Genomic DNA, 17,899 nt, shown 5'->3' on the forward strand with positions numbered 1-17,899 from the left:
GAATCGAGCAAGTGCAGGCGAGCGAGTTATCGCGATACCCGAGATTCAACTTTGCGTTTTTATGAAATACATAATAGTAATAATGGTATTTCTTTCATAACTTATAACGTAATTTTGCATATACTTGGTTTTTTTATAAGTACCGTAGGTATATTTGGCAAACATGTGCATAATATTTATTTTTATTAAATTTTGAAATAATGCAAAGTTATTTACAAAGTTACAAAGTTACAGCACTCCTTAAAAAACTGTCATAATTCACCTTATTTTCATACCTTCTAGGTGTATGTAACTTCGTAAAGATATTTTAATGATATTATCGATACATATGCAAGTTCATTCGGAACAAATTCGTCAGAATGCCAGAAATATTGTTCCTTAAATTTTTCACGTGTAACGTGCATTATTTCAAAATTTAATACAAATAAAGATTATGCACATGTTTGCCAAATATACCTACTATAATTATAAAAAAAACCAAGTATATTAAAAATTACGTTATAAGTTATGAAAGAAGTACAGTTATTACCATTATGTATTTCATAAAAACGCAGAGTTGAATCTCGCGTATGGCGACCACTCGATCGCCCGAACTTGTCTGATTCTTTCCGAACCCGCCTGAAGAAGTCGAGTCACTCTCGGGTAGCTCGAAACTCTCGGGCCGCCCGATGTGTCATGATGAAGTATCGCGCACCCGAACCGAGCCCGCCCGACTTTCTGCGACCCGACCCGGACCCGAATATTGGGCGGCCCGCACATGCCTATTATAATCGTACTTCGCGAGAAAAACGCAGTCATTTTGGTGCCAAGACCATGCTTGGAGGTTCTACAAACTTACCACGAGTCTCTTTAATGTTTAGACTTCAATTGTGGAAAAAAAAACAAACAAAAGCAGTAATATACTACAAAACACATAGATCATCTGTATTATGATATATACACATAGTATACACATGTAGTATACATATAATATCTTATAAGTTGAATTAAATACTTACACTTGCGCGTTGTTTGGAATAAAGAGCGCAGCTAAGTTTCTCGCACGTTCAATACCAACATGAAGTAGGCCATCGCTTACGGAATACCTACACAACATAATTACTTTAGTGTACAGTATACAGTATTCATTTACTCAAAAGCACACGCGGATAGAAGTTACATTTTCGAATCTAATAAACGTGTGATTCAATTCGATTTATTTAACATCTTTTTATTAAGATTAATTCTTGAAATCCAAATAAAACATTCGATGATTTATGCATCAGTGGCATAGTGGTATAAATATTAATCGAATTATTGTGTAATATTTAACGCAATGGGAGTACGAATATTCTATTCATTTATACAAGTACCTGTTTTAGAAATTTCATACGGATATTTTTCATATAGCGAAATATAATTTCGGTAATTTGGTTTCTCTAATTGAGATTCTGATGTACATCAATAGAAAATAGCAAAACTGAAATGCACCAATTCAATGCGAAGTGTTATATGTAAGTATATATGTAATACCACACAACTAAATAAAAGTAAATATGTAGCAAGAAGATTTTCGTACATAATGTACATAATGTAACAACATACCTGAGTTTGATTTGCACCTGCGCCGTCTCCAGACTCATTTCGCCGAGTGCCAAAGAATCGACGTCTCCGATCACCTCGGAGAGTCTCCTTCGATTGGAAGCTTCAAAGACACCAGAGTCGCCGGCGACGCTTTCATCCGAGACAGCGGCGGAAACGGATCTGGTATTGGTACCGGAACTGCTTGCTCTTGATCGGATTCCCGTAGGTGGTGGTGTCTCGCTGATCGGCGAAAGAGGCGGTGGTTCTTGTGAGGACTGTTGTTGTTGGTGTTGATGTTGCTGTTGCGCGGCAGCGGTAGCGGAAGCAGCAGCAGCAGCGGCGGCAGGCCTACCGAGACCGCTACCTTGGGACATGTTTCCTGACTGTAACTCAACAGGTGGATGAGGTCCGCCGACTAATTTCAGACGATCTTGAGAACCGGTGCACAACAATTCCTGCGACGGCGTTTGATGTTGGCTAAGCTTAAGTTCCGCCAATCGATCCTCCAGTTGAGTCCCGTCAAGATTCACGCTCGAAGAGGCGGGGCCGGCTCTTTGATTCTGTCTTTGCTGCCTTTGCATTTCTACGTGCTCATACGCAGGGGGTGGCCCCACAGGAGCATTTTCGTAGAGCGGCGAAACCGGCGGGCTGACGCTCGAAAGGCTGGATCTAGGGGACAGACTTGGCTGAGATCTGCCAGGCGAGGGGGTACTAACGAGGTTATTCTGTTCCGAGCCCTTGAGCAACCTCTCGACCCGTCGATGCAAATCGACCATATCGACCGGCCGTTCTTGCTGCAAACTGACAGGGCCCAAACATTGCGGACTACCGTAAATATCGGTGAAGCTCAGACCAGAGCTTAGAGAGCCTTTGCTGCTCGTCGTGCTGAGACTTCCGAGGCTGGAGCTGCTGCTCACCGAAAGCGTACTCGCGCTCAGCGTTTTTAGTTGACCTTCGAGCATCGCCATCGAACGCAGAGCGTCCCTCAGTTGCTGCAACAGCAATTGTTTCTCTTCGTGAAGTCGTACTCGATCGGTAATAGTTTTGTTCGACAGTTCCAGCGCGTTATTCAAATCTTGTTCCAAACGTCGAATCTCGCTCTGTATCTTCTTCATGTCCTGCTGCGTTCTCGTACGCGGCGTGATACTTCTCAACTCCCTGAGCAATTGTTCCTTTTCCTGGAAGAGCAACAGTTTGTCTTTGTCGCTCTCGGTTTGACCAGGCGTTACTTTTTCCTCAAGATCGGCCAACTGCTGTTGGATATGCTGTATCCTCTTTCTCGCCTCGTCGTATTGAAGCCTCATTCGCGCCATCTCAGCCAAACGAGTACCGATCGGGACCAACTCGCCCGACAGATCGGTTTGTGATGCTGTACTAAGTTTCTCTTGGGGCAAACTAAGCGTGCTAGCTTCCGGACTGCCTTCGCAAAGTTGTAATCTTGTCAATTCGTCTTTGAGTTGCGCCAGTGATTGCATCAATTCAGCCTTTTCTTTTTCACCAGAGCTCAGAGACTTTTGTATGTTACGAAGCTCTGTCATGATCGCCTGTGCTTCCGTAATGTTGTAACAACCACCATGGTGGCCGCTTAATTTCTGTTCAACGCTGCGCAATAGAAAAAATCAAGCTTTAGTTTGATTTGAAGGTAAGGTATACAGTAAATTATCATTGTACGTCAGTGCCAATCTCACATTTCCAAGTCAGTGGAACACCTCACACCACCGCAGTGAGTGGCCGAATCTCGAGAGCCGTCGCGGCCATAACATTGTCGGCCATATCGGTGAGAGACCAGAAGACCATTACTAATCCAATTACAAAACTTCTTTATTTTTCGTTATTTTTTTATGAAACTTTTACCAACATATTCGTGGCATTTTTCTGATTAAAATGAAACCAAATATGATATAATTCCGATGATATTTACGTATGTAATGAACGATGAAAGTTACTTCCCATTACAATTACATTAACAGGAAATTAGTGTAAATGTGATCTGAATTATATCGCGTTTGGTTTCATTTTAATCAGAAAAATGCCACGAATATGTTGATAAAAGTTTCATAAAAAATAATGAAAAATAAAGAAGTTTTGTTATTGGATTAGTAGTGGTCTCTTGGTCTCACACCGATATACCCGTATTATGTTTACATACACTTTTCGGCGTCCGAGGCCTCTCGGGGTTCATGGCCCCTCACAGGGTATACTCCGCGGTAGTGGCGATAATTCCGCGACGTTTATTAGCCAGACAGTTGCGACATATATAGAGAAATCACTGTACTTAGTTTCTGACGATTAAATGAAATGAACAGCTTTTACATTAGAAACAAAAGGGAGACCTACGTATCTATAAAAAGTACCTCCAAACATATGTTTAAAAAAATTAATAAGTAAAGCAGTAAATAATCCTAAACATAATTAACTACATATATAGTTGTAACAATGGTTCGACGTCCGAGGGTTAAACAATGTTTAAAGCGAGCGGAATATATATCACGCGTTAATTGTCCCAAATATTTTGCTTCCAACTCATTTCGAAACCCGAGTTCGACGTTAATTTTATGACTTCACGTTCCACGTTGTGCATCGTAATACTTTTTAAACTCTCATCTTTTTGAGAAAATTTTTATCTTTTTTAATGCATACTATAATTTTTAACTTAAAAATGAAATGTATGTGTTTTGGGATATCTATTTACAATGTATAAGATACATACAAAATCAATTTTGTTCCCCTGTTTGGAGACATGTAGACTACACGGTTTAAAGGAAAAACGGAATCAACAAATTCGAAATTGTGGATAAGTGATATCAAAATGATATTCTGCTCGATAAAAATGAAAAAAATTCGATTATTGGGTTATTATACAATAATGCACCGCTTATATAATATATACAGAGTCTATATCATATACATATACTGAATCAGAACATCGCTGTTAAAAAATTCACTATTTTTTGTAATTTATAGTCTATAGTCTATAGTCTATAATTTATAGTTCATAGTTTACAGTTTATAGTGCATGGTTATATCGTATGGTTATGGCTATATGTATACATATATACTACGTTACAATCCTAAACGCCGAACTTGGAAATACATTCTCATTGACTTTTAAGAATTAGAAGCTACCATTGGTAACTTTTTAGTATTTTACCTTGCGAGTGTGTCTACTCCTCGCTGCGTACAATTCATTTCTGCTCGTATCTGTTCAAGTTCCCGTTTCAGTCGAGATACTCGATTCCTTGCGAGTGCGACGTCAGACTTCAAAAGATCAGGATCATACTTAGTGCTCAATGAACTTGAACTGGAACACACTGTGAACAAAACAACTTTTTTATTCTCCTCCTTTCTTTGTATTATTCGCCTACAATTTGTATACTATGGTGGCTCTTATTTTCGACATTTGAATTTTTTTACGGAATCCCCTCAGGATTGGTCCAATTAATAAAAGAACAATCTGTGCTCAAGTTTGAGCTCAATCGGAAACGGGAAAACGTGCCCCTTGGCCCTTAAACAAAATCTGTAGATCTGGACAGGCTGTGTCTTTATGTCGTATTACTTTTTTTTGTAAAACCAACGGTTTTTAAAAAACGTAAGAAAATGTCGGAACAAAATAAAAAATTTTTTTAAAATTTAAAAACTGAAGTGTGCTTTCATTATTTATTATCAATAAGCATTAATGAAAAATTTGTATTTTTTTTAACTCACTGAACTTACTTTTTTTTAATTGCATATTATTTTGAAGGAAATTGCGTATATTTTCTTTATTATAAGTGAACAAAATTTTAAGGTTGCACTATATCAGGGGTAAAGGTCCTATAAAGAGAAGTACGTTCCGCAAGTTAAAAAAAAGGACACATTTTTCGTTAATGTTTATTGATAAAAGCTAATGAAAACACATTTCAGTTTTCAAATTCCAGAAAAAACTGTATTATTTTGTTCCAACATTTATCTCAATTTTTTCAAAAATCGTTTGATTTACGAAAAAAAAGTGATAGGATATAAAAGACGCTGCCTGTTCAGATCTACAGGTTTTGTCGAACATATTGTTTGATACAGTGAATACAGTGAATACAGTGCATTTCCGCTGTAAAAGTCCCTACAAGCGTCGCGTTTACCGGTCCCAGGAACTACCCACACCACCGCGGGACATACCCCGTGAGGGGCTGAAAAGCTCGAGAGCCGCCACCGCGCACCGCCGAGGAGTGTAACATAACTCAATCGGGTATATCAGTGTGAGATCAGAAGGCCACTACTAATCCAATTACAAAATTTCTTTATTTTTCATTATTTTTTATGAGACTTTCACCAATATATTTGTGGCATTTTTCTGATTAATATGATACCAAACTCGATATAATTCGGATCATATTTACTAGAAAGTAACTTTCATCGTTCATTACACAAGTAAATATCATCGAAATTATGTAATATTTGGTTTTGTCCTCGGCGACGACGGCTCTCGAGCTTCGCTGTTCGTTTCTACGTGCAACATTGTATCAGAGAAAGACATTTTCTCAGCCTTCTTGTCCCTATCGGTCTTTATGTACCTGGTTTTGGTCATGTAGACGCGAGGGTCATTTACATTTCCAACGTGCACTGTGTATTTCAAATGCAACGTTCGGCGAGAACCACAGATTTCATCCAAATGTCCTTCGCCAGAACCGCGCAAAACGATTTCATGATCATCTATTTAATCACTTTAATAAAGGGCCAAGAGGCACATTCTCCCGTTATCCGATCCAGCTCAAACTTTGCACAGACTTTTCTCTCATTAATCGGAACAATCCTTGGGAGGTGCCATAAAAGAATTTTGGAAAAATTTTCTTCAAGTGTAAATAAGAGTCCCCCTAGTGTATACATATATGTATGTATGTAGGTGTACACAGGGTATCCCAGCTAAACTTAATTATCCCGAAAACATAGAATTTAAATGTTTTCGAGGGGGCTATCTCGTACGGCACTTGTTTCTTTGTGGGTGAAGGCGTTTCGGTGTATGCAAGGACCTCTTGGATTTCTCTAATTGGAAAAACCTATCGTTTGTAGCATAAATCGACAGAGTATCGAAATCTACGTAAAAATGTATTGACCTTCATATGTTATAGATGTAATAGTTAACGAGATATTATTGAAATTTTTTTCCATACAAACTCACCATATTTTAGTTGAGGGACATCAGTTGGAGCACCTACTAGCTACCGAGTAGTAGATACGTATTGAAAATTATTTCGATAATGTCTGTTAACAATTTGATTTGATTTGATTAAGTTCAATACATTTTTACGCAGAACTCGATCTCTATTGACGTACGATACAAAAAGTAGGTCATTCTATTAAAAAACATTTATACTACCATCACAGACACGTAACGTATCCGATCCGACAAATATTCTCCAATGCATTTAGATGGCAGTGTTTATACTAACCGTACCGACACCGCACAGACACGTATCGGCACCGGCCCACAGTGGTCCGGATCGAAGAATTTAGGGAGATTTATGTATAACTTTTGAACCGTTTGAGATATTGAAATGAGGTTTGAACTAAAAAATATTGTAAAATAATCTCTTTCGAATAATACATGTTAGAATATATTTTTTGTTTAATTTGTTAGTTAGTTATTTTTATAAATTTTTATGTAGTTGTTGAGTCAGTTGCTTTCCTTATTAAAACCGTTGTATAACAGTTGAAAATTCAAATCTTATAGTTTTCTTATATATAGTGTAATAATGTTATTAGAATTTTTGATAAAATGTACAGGTAAGTAAGTTATTAAGTAAGGTATCTAACGTTACAAATATATACAAGCGGCTTTTGTTTTCTTTATTTTCTTAATAATTCCGCAGCCACTGGACTTAATTGTTTGATTTTCTTCGTGTAAGATCTTATTCTCGTGGATGAAATATGTGGGTCCGATGTTAATAACAATTTGTGAAATGTATTTTCATTTGTAGCGGATCTAGAAATTTTCCGAGTATTTTCGGTCCTAATTTTTGAAAAATCTTTATGTCTTGTTTCTTGAGCCTCTTCAGATAATTGTCCAATCGGAAGTAATGCGTGCTGTATTATCTCCCTGTATTATCTTACGAGGACATCGCAAAGAACTTAAGCAATTTTGTCCGGTGAAATATGCTACTTTCAGAACGCTCAACTTTAAATGAAAATATTTATTCAATTTCATTAATTTCTTAATTTTTGAGGTCTATAAACGCTTACAAAGCAATACAAATTGATTAGTTTTCAATTTCGATTTTTTGGTTGAATGTCCCTAAATTCTTCGATCCGAACCACTATGCGGCCCGATCGCCCAACATTTTTGTGAAGAATGCTCTGTCGGTGTCGTGCCGGGTCCGGTACGCATCGGTGCGGATAGTATGCACGCATTCCGGTACCGTTCCGGCACCGTACAGACATAGACATAATCGTAGCAGCGAGAAAGGACTTCTTTACCCATATTTAACAATAAATGTACCGAGATTTTTGTATATCTATTGTAAGAGCGCGCGAGCGCACGATTTGCCACAAGGGGTAGCAGGGCAGCGACGACGTCGATGGAATTCGACGATCGCGACGCAATCTGACAATCAGCGGCCACGGTCCGCGGCGCAGTTCGCCTAGACAAAATAACGTGAACATGTACGGGCGAGAATAAGTAAAGAAGTTTCGCGATTACACTATTCATACCGTAATCGGTGAAATGACCGGTTCTGAAATAAAAGTTATTTTTTGCCAAACTCTATACGTGTAATAGTGAATTTAATATCATTAAAATCAAGCAAACTATACAGGTTTTATAATATAGTATATAAGTATAAATTATAAAATGATATATTTAATAATAAGTCTCGTTAAATTCATAATTAACGCTTTCAAAAACAAATTTAATGTTATAACTGTTATATGTTTCGAATCAGGTACTAATTTCAACTAAAAAATAACAAAAATAGTCGTCCGCGTTTTTCGCATCGATGCCTCGATGGTAAATGTCGGTCGACTGTCGTGCCTCGACGGATAGTATTTATACTACTATCTGTGTTGGAACGGTGCCGTTCGGATATGTTACGTGTCTGTGACGGTAGTATTAAATCGGCCTTTCTTCGGGATAATCAAGTTAGCTGGGACACCCTGTATGTGCAACGTCGCTTTTCTCCCCATCATAATTAACCGATAATCGTCAAGTCAACACCATCTTTGATAAACTTTTAAAAGAAATTACTAACGATAAGAATTTAACGTAGGTCCGATTATTCATTGCTTTATTTCTTTTAGAGGATTTATTGGGTAATCAAATATTCTGTACTCTCCAAAAAGGAAAAAATCAACGTAAAACAAGAATTGCGGCAAACTGTTTGTACCTTGTTCCTACAAAGTATTTTACACTATATTGTCTTGTCTACACATAACATATGAATCTATATCGATAGTTTGTACTGGGCCCAGGTTCGACGTTATAGAAATAAAGATTTATTGCAATAATGTTGATAATTCTGTTAGTTTAACAAGTAGTTCATGCTCATAGTTGATATCGTGTTTAAAATTTGAACATTTCTGTAGGAATGCAAAACATATTTCTCAGCCGCGAAATTTGTTTTTAAACAATCGGTTTACTTAACAGATTGCTCGAGTTCTTCTAGTTACACAATAAATATTTTTATCTATCATTTTGTATTTTTATATTCTTGTATTTTTGTTATAAATTAAGCTTATTGTCATAGGTCTTCGTTTTCAAACTTGTTAAATGGTTCTTTTATGCGAATTCTTTTTATCAATGATGAACAACAAGTGTGATAAGTTTTATACAAATGATTCTTTCCATTACACACATATGATGATTGTATGTATCAGATAGACTAGAAAATGATTCTTGCAAAAACTATTACCGAAACTTTGATTTTGTAGCATTTCACTCGGTTAAGTCTATGATAAGTGTATAAAATAACTGTAATATAATTACTAAAAAAATATATATATTTATATACAGTTATCTGCACTGTACTTACAACTTGCACGCGACGCGCCGAGCGTCGTTAAGGCATTGTTCAGGTGATTATACTCATCCTGGGCCAAACATAGCCTCTGTTGCTTCACGTCATAGATTTCCTTCTTTGCCTGAAACATAAACGACGAATTTATGTAGAGAAAAAATTCAAATGGCACAGGAAATATCTATCAATTCTTTGAATATCAATATTAGTTAAAAAGTAGTTTCATTATCCTGTTAACGATTTCTTTTTCTGATTGTGGAAACTTCTGCAAAAACTAGTGTTAATAGTTAAGATGAGTAAATACAGTATTTTGTCACTGAGATTTACAAATTCTTCTCAAAGTAAAATCTTTTTTCCAAATTTCACTGGAATCCTAAAGAATTAAAGTAATTCCACTCATTTTCAATGTATGTTGTCTCTTAAATACGTTACCGAATCGAGGCAATACTTGCACATAAAGTAAAGTATGTATTTACTTGGAATCGCGTAACTATCTCCGGTATTTAATATGTTTATGAAAAACCTGTTTAGCACATAATAAAATTTCACCCAGAAGAAAGTAAAACTCTAGGAAAGATTCTAAATCCCGAAATTGTTAAAATTATTTTTTAAAAGATTTTTAAATCGTCAATACGAGACGTGTAATTTAAAAAATATTGGTTGCTCTGAAATTAAATATTTTGAACTGCACATCAATTGAGTAGCTAAATTTTTATTATTATTCTTTACCTTCGATATTTATTTTATGTTATTCTTTATTAAAATATAGGGAAATGAAATCGACGGTCAGACACTCTTTCAAAGATAAACTCGACAAAATCTCATTTCCATTGCGTTTATTTGTTCCTTGAAATAATTATGTTCTAAATTCGAAATGATTCTTTCACGTACCTATGTATAAATTTCGGAGACTTTTATATTAGCCAATATACGTAGTCCATCCGTCGATAAAACTCTTGGAACAAACAACGAAAATAAACCCGTACGCGTTGTCGTTAATTATGCACAGTGGTTAAGTATTTTCATATTCTGTACACTGTCAATTTCATCGTAGAATTTTGGTAATTCTCCTCCAGCATCAGAATAATTGTTTCATTACTAATTAGTATCAATTAGCTAAATCAACGATAACCCAGTCCAAAAAAATAAAACTTTTTTCGTGATCTGCAATAACTGTTGGGTGATTCTTATAGACTTCATCATTCTAAAATCAAATCCGAAAGCAGAATTGCTCTAACACGCAACATTTTCGAGAAACTTTAGTTTTTGTAAAAATGTATGATTTTGATCAAAAGAATGAGGTGCTATGCAAAAACTAAACACGCGAGAAAGTTCAGGTTTGAGTCAAAAGATAGAAGGGACTCTCTTTTAGATATTCATATACAGTGAATTCGGAATATAAGTCGCCGAGGCTTCTACGAGAAATGTCGTGAAATTATCCCACTACCGCGGGGTATACTTCATGAGTGGCCAAGAAGCTCGAGGGCCTCCGCTGCCGAAGAGTGCAAACATAACACGGGAGACCACTACAAATCCAATAATAAAACTTTTTTATTATTAATTATTTTTCTATGAAACTTTCACCAATATATTTGTGGAATTTTTCTGATTAAAATGATACCAAATATGATATAATTCCGATGACATTTATTTGTGTAATAAAAGATGAAAGTTACTTCCCATTATGATATATTAACGGAAAATTAGTTTAAATATGGTCCGAATTGTATCGTGTTTGGTATTATTTTAATCAGAAAAATTCAACAAATATGTTGATGGAAGTCTTATAAAAAAATAATGCATAATAAAAAAGTTTAAGTTTTGATTTAAAGGCCTGAGCTCACACCAGTCTTTCATTTTTCTCGACCGTTTCGACTCACCGCGTCTCTTTTTTCCCCATACGCTGTCCTTCTATGCGTCCGAAACGTTAATCGTTCATTACACAAGTAAATATCATCAGAATTATATCAAACGTGGTATCATTTTCAAAGTCCCATACAAAAATAATGAAAAATAAAGAAGTTCTCGAGCTTCGCTGTCCTTTTCTACGTTCGGCACTGCATCAAAGAATAGTGGCTTTCTAACTTAAAGAACCAGATCCGGGCTGCTGACATAACACGCGAATTCACTGTAGTCAATTATATTTTTATGTACTTCCTAATAGTTGTAAATGCTTGTTAAAGTTTGAAAAAGAGCTGACGCGGCTACTTTGTACGCTCTATTTTTGTGTTTATGTGAAAACTCCTTCATCTAGCAGGAATTTACTATACAGGAATGAATTCTACAGACATGTCTGGTAAAGAAACCATTCACGAAAAGTATTTGGTTCGATTAGTATATGAGGAGATCAAGAAAATATTCATTGACAGCTTGTGTGCGACGTGTTCGCGCAACGCGACTATGGCAGCCTTTGCTCGACTCGTCAGGGCCGTAGCTATGGTTAGTCGACATTGGTATCACTCAAATATGTTTTGGATACATTTTTTTTTGTCTTTTTGAGTGCTAAACGTCACACAAAATTATAAAAATACGAGACATGTTCACATTTCGTCATGGATATGCTTAATAAAGAAAATTAAATCCAAAACCTTAGCTAATGCTGATGTAAACAAATTTAAAAATGTTTCCGCCTACCTTGAGGTTTATACATGGTATCCCGATTTTCACTAATAAGGATCCAACAGTAATATGCAAGCATCGCATATATATATATATATATATATATATATATATTAAAGAGTGTGTACACACACACGCGCGCGCGACAGTATTACAATATTTACAAAGCTGAAATATATGTACACTATTAAGATATAATATACTACTGAAATACATATATTATATGCACAAAAATTAAAATACTATAGATACCTATAAAGTTTTTTATGAGGTTTTATAGCGTAGAAATGCAGATTTAAAATGCTTATCACGACTGACTTTGACAAATTCGAAGCCGAAACTGTGCTTTGACATACGAAATTTCCTTACAGACTACAGGCTATAGACTACAAAATATGTACTTACAATGTAAGGAAAGACTGCATTGCGGCGACTGAAAAATTTTATTTTCAGTAATTGTTGTCTCCGTTTTATAATTGTGGTACCAATGGACATTCGAGATTCTTCCGATTAAAATAAGTCTAAACACGATGTAAATAGGACTATTTTTATCGACTTAAGTACATAATTAAGGCATAGATTTCTCCATAGTAAATCGATAAAATGTCGCAGAATTGTATAAATCAGCTGGACCCTTTTTGTTATATTTATGACGAAATTGTTTAAAAATAAAAACACAGCAATATAATTCCTGCATTAATCTTTGAACCAGATATTTCAACAACAGAAAAACGTTAGCAAGAAGAAGACTGAAGTACAATGCTTGCAGCAGATTACTGTTGGACACTTATTAGTGAAAATCGGGATATCATGTATAAGCGTCAAGCAAGGCGGAAACATTTTTTAATTTGTTGATATCAGAAATAGCTAAGTTTTTGTATTTAATTTTCTTTACTAAGCATTTCCACAATGAAATGTGAAATTGGCACCCAAAAAGACAAAAAAAAATTTATGTAATTTATACACAGTAAGCAAAAATATATTTGAGTGATACCAACGTCGACTACGCATAGCGACGGCCCTGGCGAGTCGAGAAAAGGTTACAATGGCCGCGTGGCGCGAACACGTCGCACACAAGCTGTCAATGAATATTTTCTTGATCTCCTCATATACTAATCGAACCAAATACTTTTCGTGAATGGTTTCTTTACCAGAAATGTCTGTAGAATTCATTCCTATATAATAAATCCCTGCTAGATGAAAGAATTTTCATATAAATACAAAAATAGAGCGTATAAAGAAGCCGCGTCAGCTCTTTTTCAAACTTTAAGAAGCATGTACAACTATTAGGAAGTACATATAAATATTGTTGACTGTATGGATATGTAGAGGAGAGTCCTCTCTATCTTCTGACTCAAATCTGAACTTTCTCGCATGTTTAGTTTTCGCGTAACACCTCATTTTTTATCAAAATGCATTTGACAAAAACCAGTTTTTCAAAAACGTTGCGTGATAAAGCAATTTTGCTTTCGGATTTGGTTTTAGAATAACAAAGTCTATAAAAATCACCCAACAGTTATTGCAGATTAAATTTGGAGTTGTATAGTGTAGTTTGAGCCCCTTTCTACGTTGATACCATATGTGCTCTTAGAGATAGGTTTCTAATTAGAGACAAATCTATACACGTAATTAGAGTGTCAACCTCTCATTTATGCATGTATGTAGCTTAAAAGGGCTATGGACATATATATGTGTAAAGGGCTGAGAAAAAAGTGTGTAGATTCGAAAATTTGTCTACGCGAACTTGCAAGTTAAAGTTGAGTTCATTGTATTCCCCGAAAATATATATTTGTTATAATATTATGTGCTTCCATACTCTAAGTAGCATTCCTCCCTAAATTTACACTTGAAAGAGAACTATGATAACTCAAACGTTCTAGTTGAAAGTTTGATTGTGCGAATAGAAAGTAATGCTAATAATGGATAAGTATTGTGTGAAAAAACTCATAATGCTTTTTAAATAAAAATAGTTCGATATGTTTTTCTTGTTTAAATTATAATATAAATTCTATAAAAATCCGATTTGCATCTATTACCTATGCATATATCCCAAAAAATATATGAAAATTTGCAAGGACATCCCTAGACAGTAGTATTTCCTTTTTTTAACAGCAAGCAAATAGCAGGCTAAGAAATTTCAACATCTGCCTACATTTTCTTTAAATTCGCAACGTTTAAAATTTCTCATAACTCGTGTGAATTGTGCAAAAATTTCTAGAAATCAATTGGATTAGTGTAAGATATTAGATACGATCTAAACCGCTGATTTCAACACGATCAAAAATTAATTCTTCATTACCATGTTTTCTTTTCCAAAGGTTTGCAGTCTTATCATTTCATTTGAGAAAACATAGAAATCTTTTGTTTTGGCGAGTGCAAATAAACAATTGAAGTGTACAGAAGTAATTGTATGGTCACCGTGATCATGATTGCGATATTGCGAGTATATGGATGCATAAAATACACGAATGTAATAAATGAAATAAAGTTCATAAATCCGCATATTTTTCAACAATTTGATTGTGCAAAAATTTCAATTGCGCGCGTACGAGAGGTTGGGAGGGTGAAAACCATCCGAGTAGCCTTCCAGACGTCTAATATGAATTAGAAAGCTATTGTTGTTAGAAAGGAGTTCGAAACGTAGAAATGTAGAGAAACTGGAAAAACATTCGGCCCTAAATTGTGAAACACTGAACCTCACACATCACTATATTTTATGAAACTGCACTTGAACGGATATCCAGACGGAAACAATACTAAAAAGTACGTACAAATCCTCGAACTCTTACATATTCACAATAATAGTATGCCGTGGCGTCGGTGCAATTCCGTTTATAGCATTGCTCCCAATAAAACCTTTGGATTTGTTCGTCGTTTTCGTAGTCGTTGTGATAGCACATTCTCATCTGATATTGCGAAACAACGTTCTCGTAAATTTGTTCTTGATAATAGGGGTGCTTGGTGAAACGTTGTTGTTGGGTATACTGTCGTTGTTGTTCTAAGCGTTGGTGATGCGCGTGTTGGTGATAATTGTCAACATAAGTGCGGTATTGGTGGGCAGGTACGAGTATGCAGAGTGTATACTGACGGTCCATGCCGGGTACACAGTAAAACCAAACACGGTACACCGATCCCTTCCTCTTCTTCTTCTTCTTCTTACTTGTAGTCGTTGGTTTCGTCCTCGTCCTCGTTCTCGTCCTCGTTCTGGTCCTCGTCCTCGTCCTCGTCTTCGTCCTCGTCCTCGTCCTCGTCCTCGTCCTCGTCCTCGTCTTCGTCTGCGTCTTCGTCTTTGTCTCCGTTTGCGTCTTCGTCTTTGTCTTTGTCTCCGTTTGCGTCTTCGTCTTCGTCTTTGTCTCCGTTTGAGTCTTCGTCTTCGTCTTCGTCGCCGTGATCGTCGTTGTCGTGGTCCTGGTCCTGGTCCTGGTCCCGATCGTCGTCTGCCTCTCCGTGGTCGCTGCCTTCCTCTCCTTTCTGTTCTTTTTCCTCGCCTTCTTCTTCTTCTTCTTCTTCTCCTTCTTCTCTTTCTTCTCCTTCTTTTTCTCCTCCTCCTCCCTCTCCTTCTCCTCCTCCTCCTCTTCTTCCTCTTCCTCCTCCTTTTCGTTCTGCTTTCCACCGAATTTTACAACTCCGTTCTCTTGTTCTTCTTCTATCCCGTCGGATATGTATGTATCTTTTCCTCTCTTCACCTCATCTTTCCGAAGGTCTTCACGATACTGGCTGGTTTACGGGGCCCGAAATTCCAATCCCCACCTCGGTGGGTCTCAATTTTTAAGGGATCCCACCTTTTTTCCTCTTTTTGCCTTCTCTCGTTTCTTGCACCATCCGGTCGATCCTCTCTTTCCACCTTTCACGCCATCCTTCTCTCTTATTCACTAACCTCCCCCCCCCCCATTGTATCTAACAGCCTTCCCTTTTACTTCTTCGTCACTCTCTCTTTCTTTCTCTTCGTCCTTTTGATTCTTCGATCTTTGCCTCCTTCTCGCTTGAAAACGTACTAACTGATTCGGTCTTTGTGTATGCGCGTTCCTTCTGTGTCTCCTCTCTTTCTGCCCGTTTCTTCCTTCCATAGTCTTTTCACTTGTCTCGCTTTAACTACGGTGGCCCCAAGTGGTTCTTTCTTAGTCGGTGTAAAAAGGCGGTCCTCATCTCGGGACCTCGGTAGTGCCGTCGCAATGGAGCTCTTGTGCTCTCACTCCTTCACTTTTCCTATCTTCTCTCTCTCTCTCTCTCTCTCTCTCTCTCTCTCTCTCTCTCTCTCTCTCTCTCCCCTCTCTCTCGCTAGCTCTCTCTCTCTCTCTCTCTCTCTCTCTCTTTCTCTCTCTCTCTCTCTCTCTCTCTCTCTCTCTTTCTCTTACTTTTTCTCTTTCCATCAGCGACCGCTCTTTCCATGCCAACCACCTATACCTCCCTTCCCGTCTCTATCCATTCCTTCTCTTATCCACTCTGATGCGCTTCAAATAATGTTCATTTCTAACGAATCTTGTTGATATTGGAAAGTGAATAAACTAGCAAATGAACGATAACTGCTTCGAGTACCTTTGTCAGTTTTTTTTAGCCCAGCATCGTTAACGATCGTACTACTCCAACATCTATTCCCTTTGTCTTAATAAATAATTCTAAGTTTGTGAACAAAGGCATTTCCTACTTTAGGACTTCTATCTGTCAATAAAAATCCTTCTTTGTTTCTATCAAAAATGTTTTAAGACACGACTAAGCCCAGTTAAGCGGAACGTATTGGAACGTTGCACTATCGTTTAACACGTTCGTTAAGATAAACTATATGGGAAACACACGAGTCTCACGGTAACTAAAATGAACAACGCCATATCGTTGGTAAAATATTCCATTCGGTGTAGGTGATCAACTTTTTCTCATAAGTGAGTTTCAAAATTTATCTGCTAGAAATAGAAAGACTGTAGTGTTTAACGACATTCGTTCGCATATTACAGTCCCCTGCGTTATTTTTTAAGCAAAGACAAACAAGATAAACAGTAGATTATTTATTGATTGGCTGAATCTTATAACTCCATATCATTAAACTAACAAACTACGTAATACACTATTCAATATTAATTTGTTTGGATATTTCAAGATAAACTAGAATTCGTATTATTCTAATGTTATAGTATCTATATGTTTTCCAATTTCAATTTTACGCAAGTAGTCGACTAAGCTACTTACAATATCCAATTTCCCGTGTTATATCTTTGCTTGTGCGAGTTATGGAGCCCTGTGTGACAATTATGTTCACAGTGTGTCCGATTTAATCCAAAACGTTCAAATATCTCCAAAAATATGAATAATGAGAAAAAATGTTCCAAACAGAAATTGCACGATGTCATATTATACTGTTATTTGTTTGACCTTCCAATGACCTTCCAATTAAAATTTTTAACAAGAATTAAAAATGTGTAGGCGTGTTAAGTTTGAAAGTCTATCTGCCAATAGCGAATATTGTAAGCATATAATGTTCTGGAAAGACCTCTATTCGAGACAGAAGAATCATTCATAATAACAAACGTAGGTTGCCAGTAAAAAATGTTAACATAACCTTCGTTATTTAATGACACAAAGTTTAAACAATGGGTTTAAAAAAAGCATAATTTGAATCATCAAAGAAGGCAAATGGAATCTTCCAATTTATTCGAGAAGAATCGTTGAGTACGTCGCATCGGCCGAGACCAATCTACGTACATATACGTTGACACTAGGCGAGCCTTGTTCCTATTTTAACA

At 36.5% G+C, this 17,899-nt stretch overlaps 2 protein-coding genes and 1 long non-coding RNA gene across 15 annotated transcripts in view; all 3 read right to left on the reverse strand.

Moving 5' to 3' along the window:
* Positions 1-17,899, reverse strand: part of LOC143355912 (protein kibra-like) — a 247,416-nt gene that overhangs the window by 26,986 nt on the left and 202,531 nt on the right. For all 13 annotated transcript variants that reach the window (XM_076791107.1, XM_076791104.1, XM_076791106.1 and 10 more), the window contains 4 exons: positions 9,561-9,669; positions 4,715-4,874; positions 1,585-3,165; positions 999-1,085 (listed from right to left, as the gene is read on the reverse strand). In XM_076791107.1, the coding sequence (XP_076647222.1) occupies positions 999-1,085; positions 1,585-3,165; positions 4,715-4,874; positions 9,561-9,669 (1,937 nt within the window). The remainder of the gene's footprint in view (positions 1-998; positions 1,086-1,584; positions 3,166-4,714; positions 4,875-9,560; positions 9,670-17,899) is intronic.
* Positions 14,343-15,715, reverse strand: LOC143355940 (uncharacterized). Its single transcript, XM_076791201.1, has one exon. It carries the CDS (start codon positions 15,257-15,259, stop codon positions 14,921-14,923), a length of 339 nt encoding a protein of 112 aa, XP_076647316.1. The 5' UTR covers positions 15,260-15,715; the 3' UTR covers positions 14,343-14,920.
* Positions 15,874-17,199, reverse strand: LOC143355943 (uncharacterized). Its single transcript, XR_013082579.1, has 2 exons — positions 16,520-17,199; positions 15,874-16,434 (listed from the first exon to the last, which is right to left on the reverse strand). It is a non-coding gene; the product is annotated as an uncharacterized LOC143355943 (long non-coding RNA).

The sequence above is a fragment of the Halictus rubicundus genome, chromosome 7 (assembly GCF_050948215.1).
Source record: "Halictus rubicundus isolate RS-2024b chromosome 7, iyHalRubi1_principal, whole genome shotgun sequence".
NCBI classification, from domain to species: Eukaryota; Metazoa; Arthropoda; class Insecta; order Hymenoptera; family Halictidae; genus Halictus; species Halictus rubicundus.

Coding starts and splice junctions, on each gene's coding strand:
- LOC143355940 (XM_076791201.1), bottom strand. CDS start 15,259: ATGGACCGTCAGTATACACTCTGCATACTCGTACCTGCCCACCAATAC.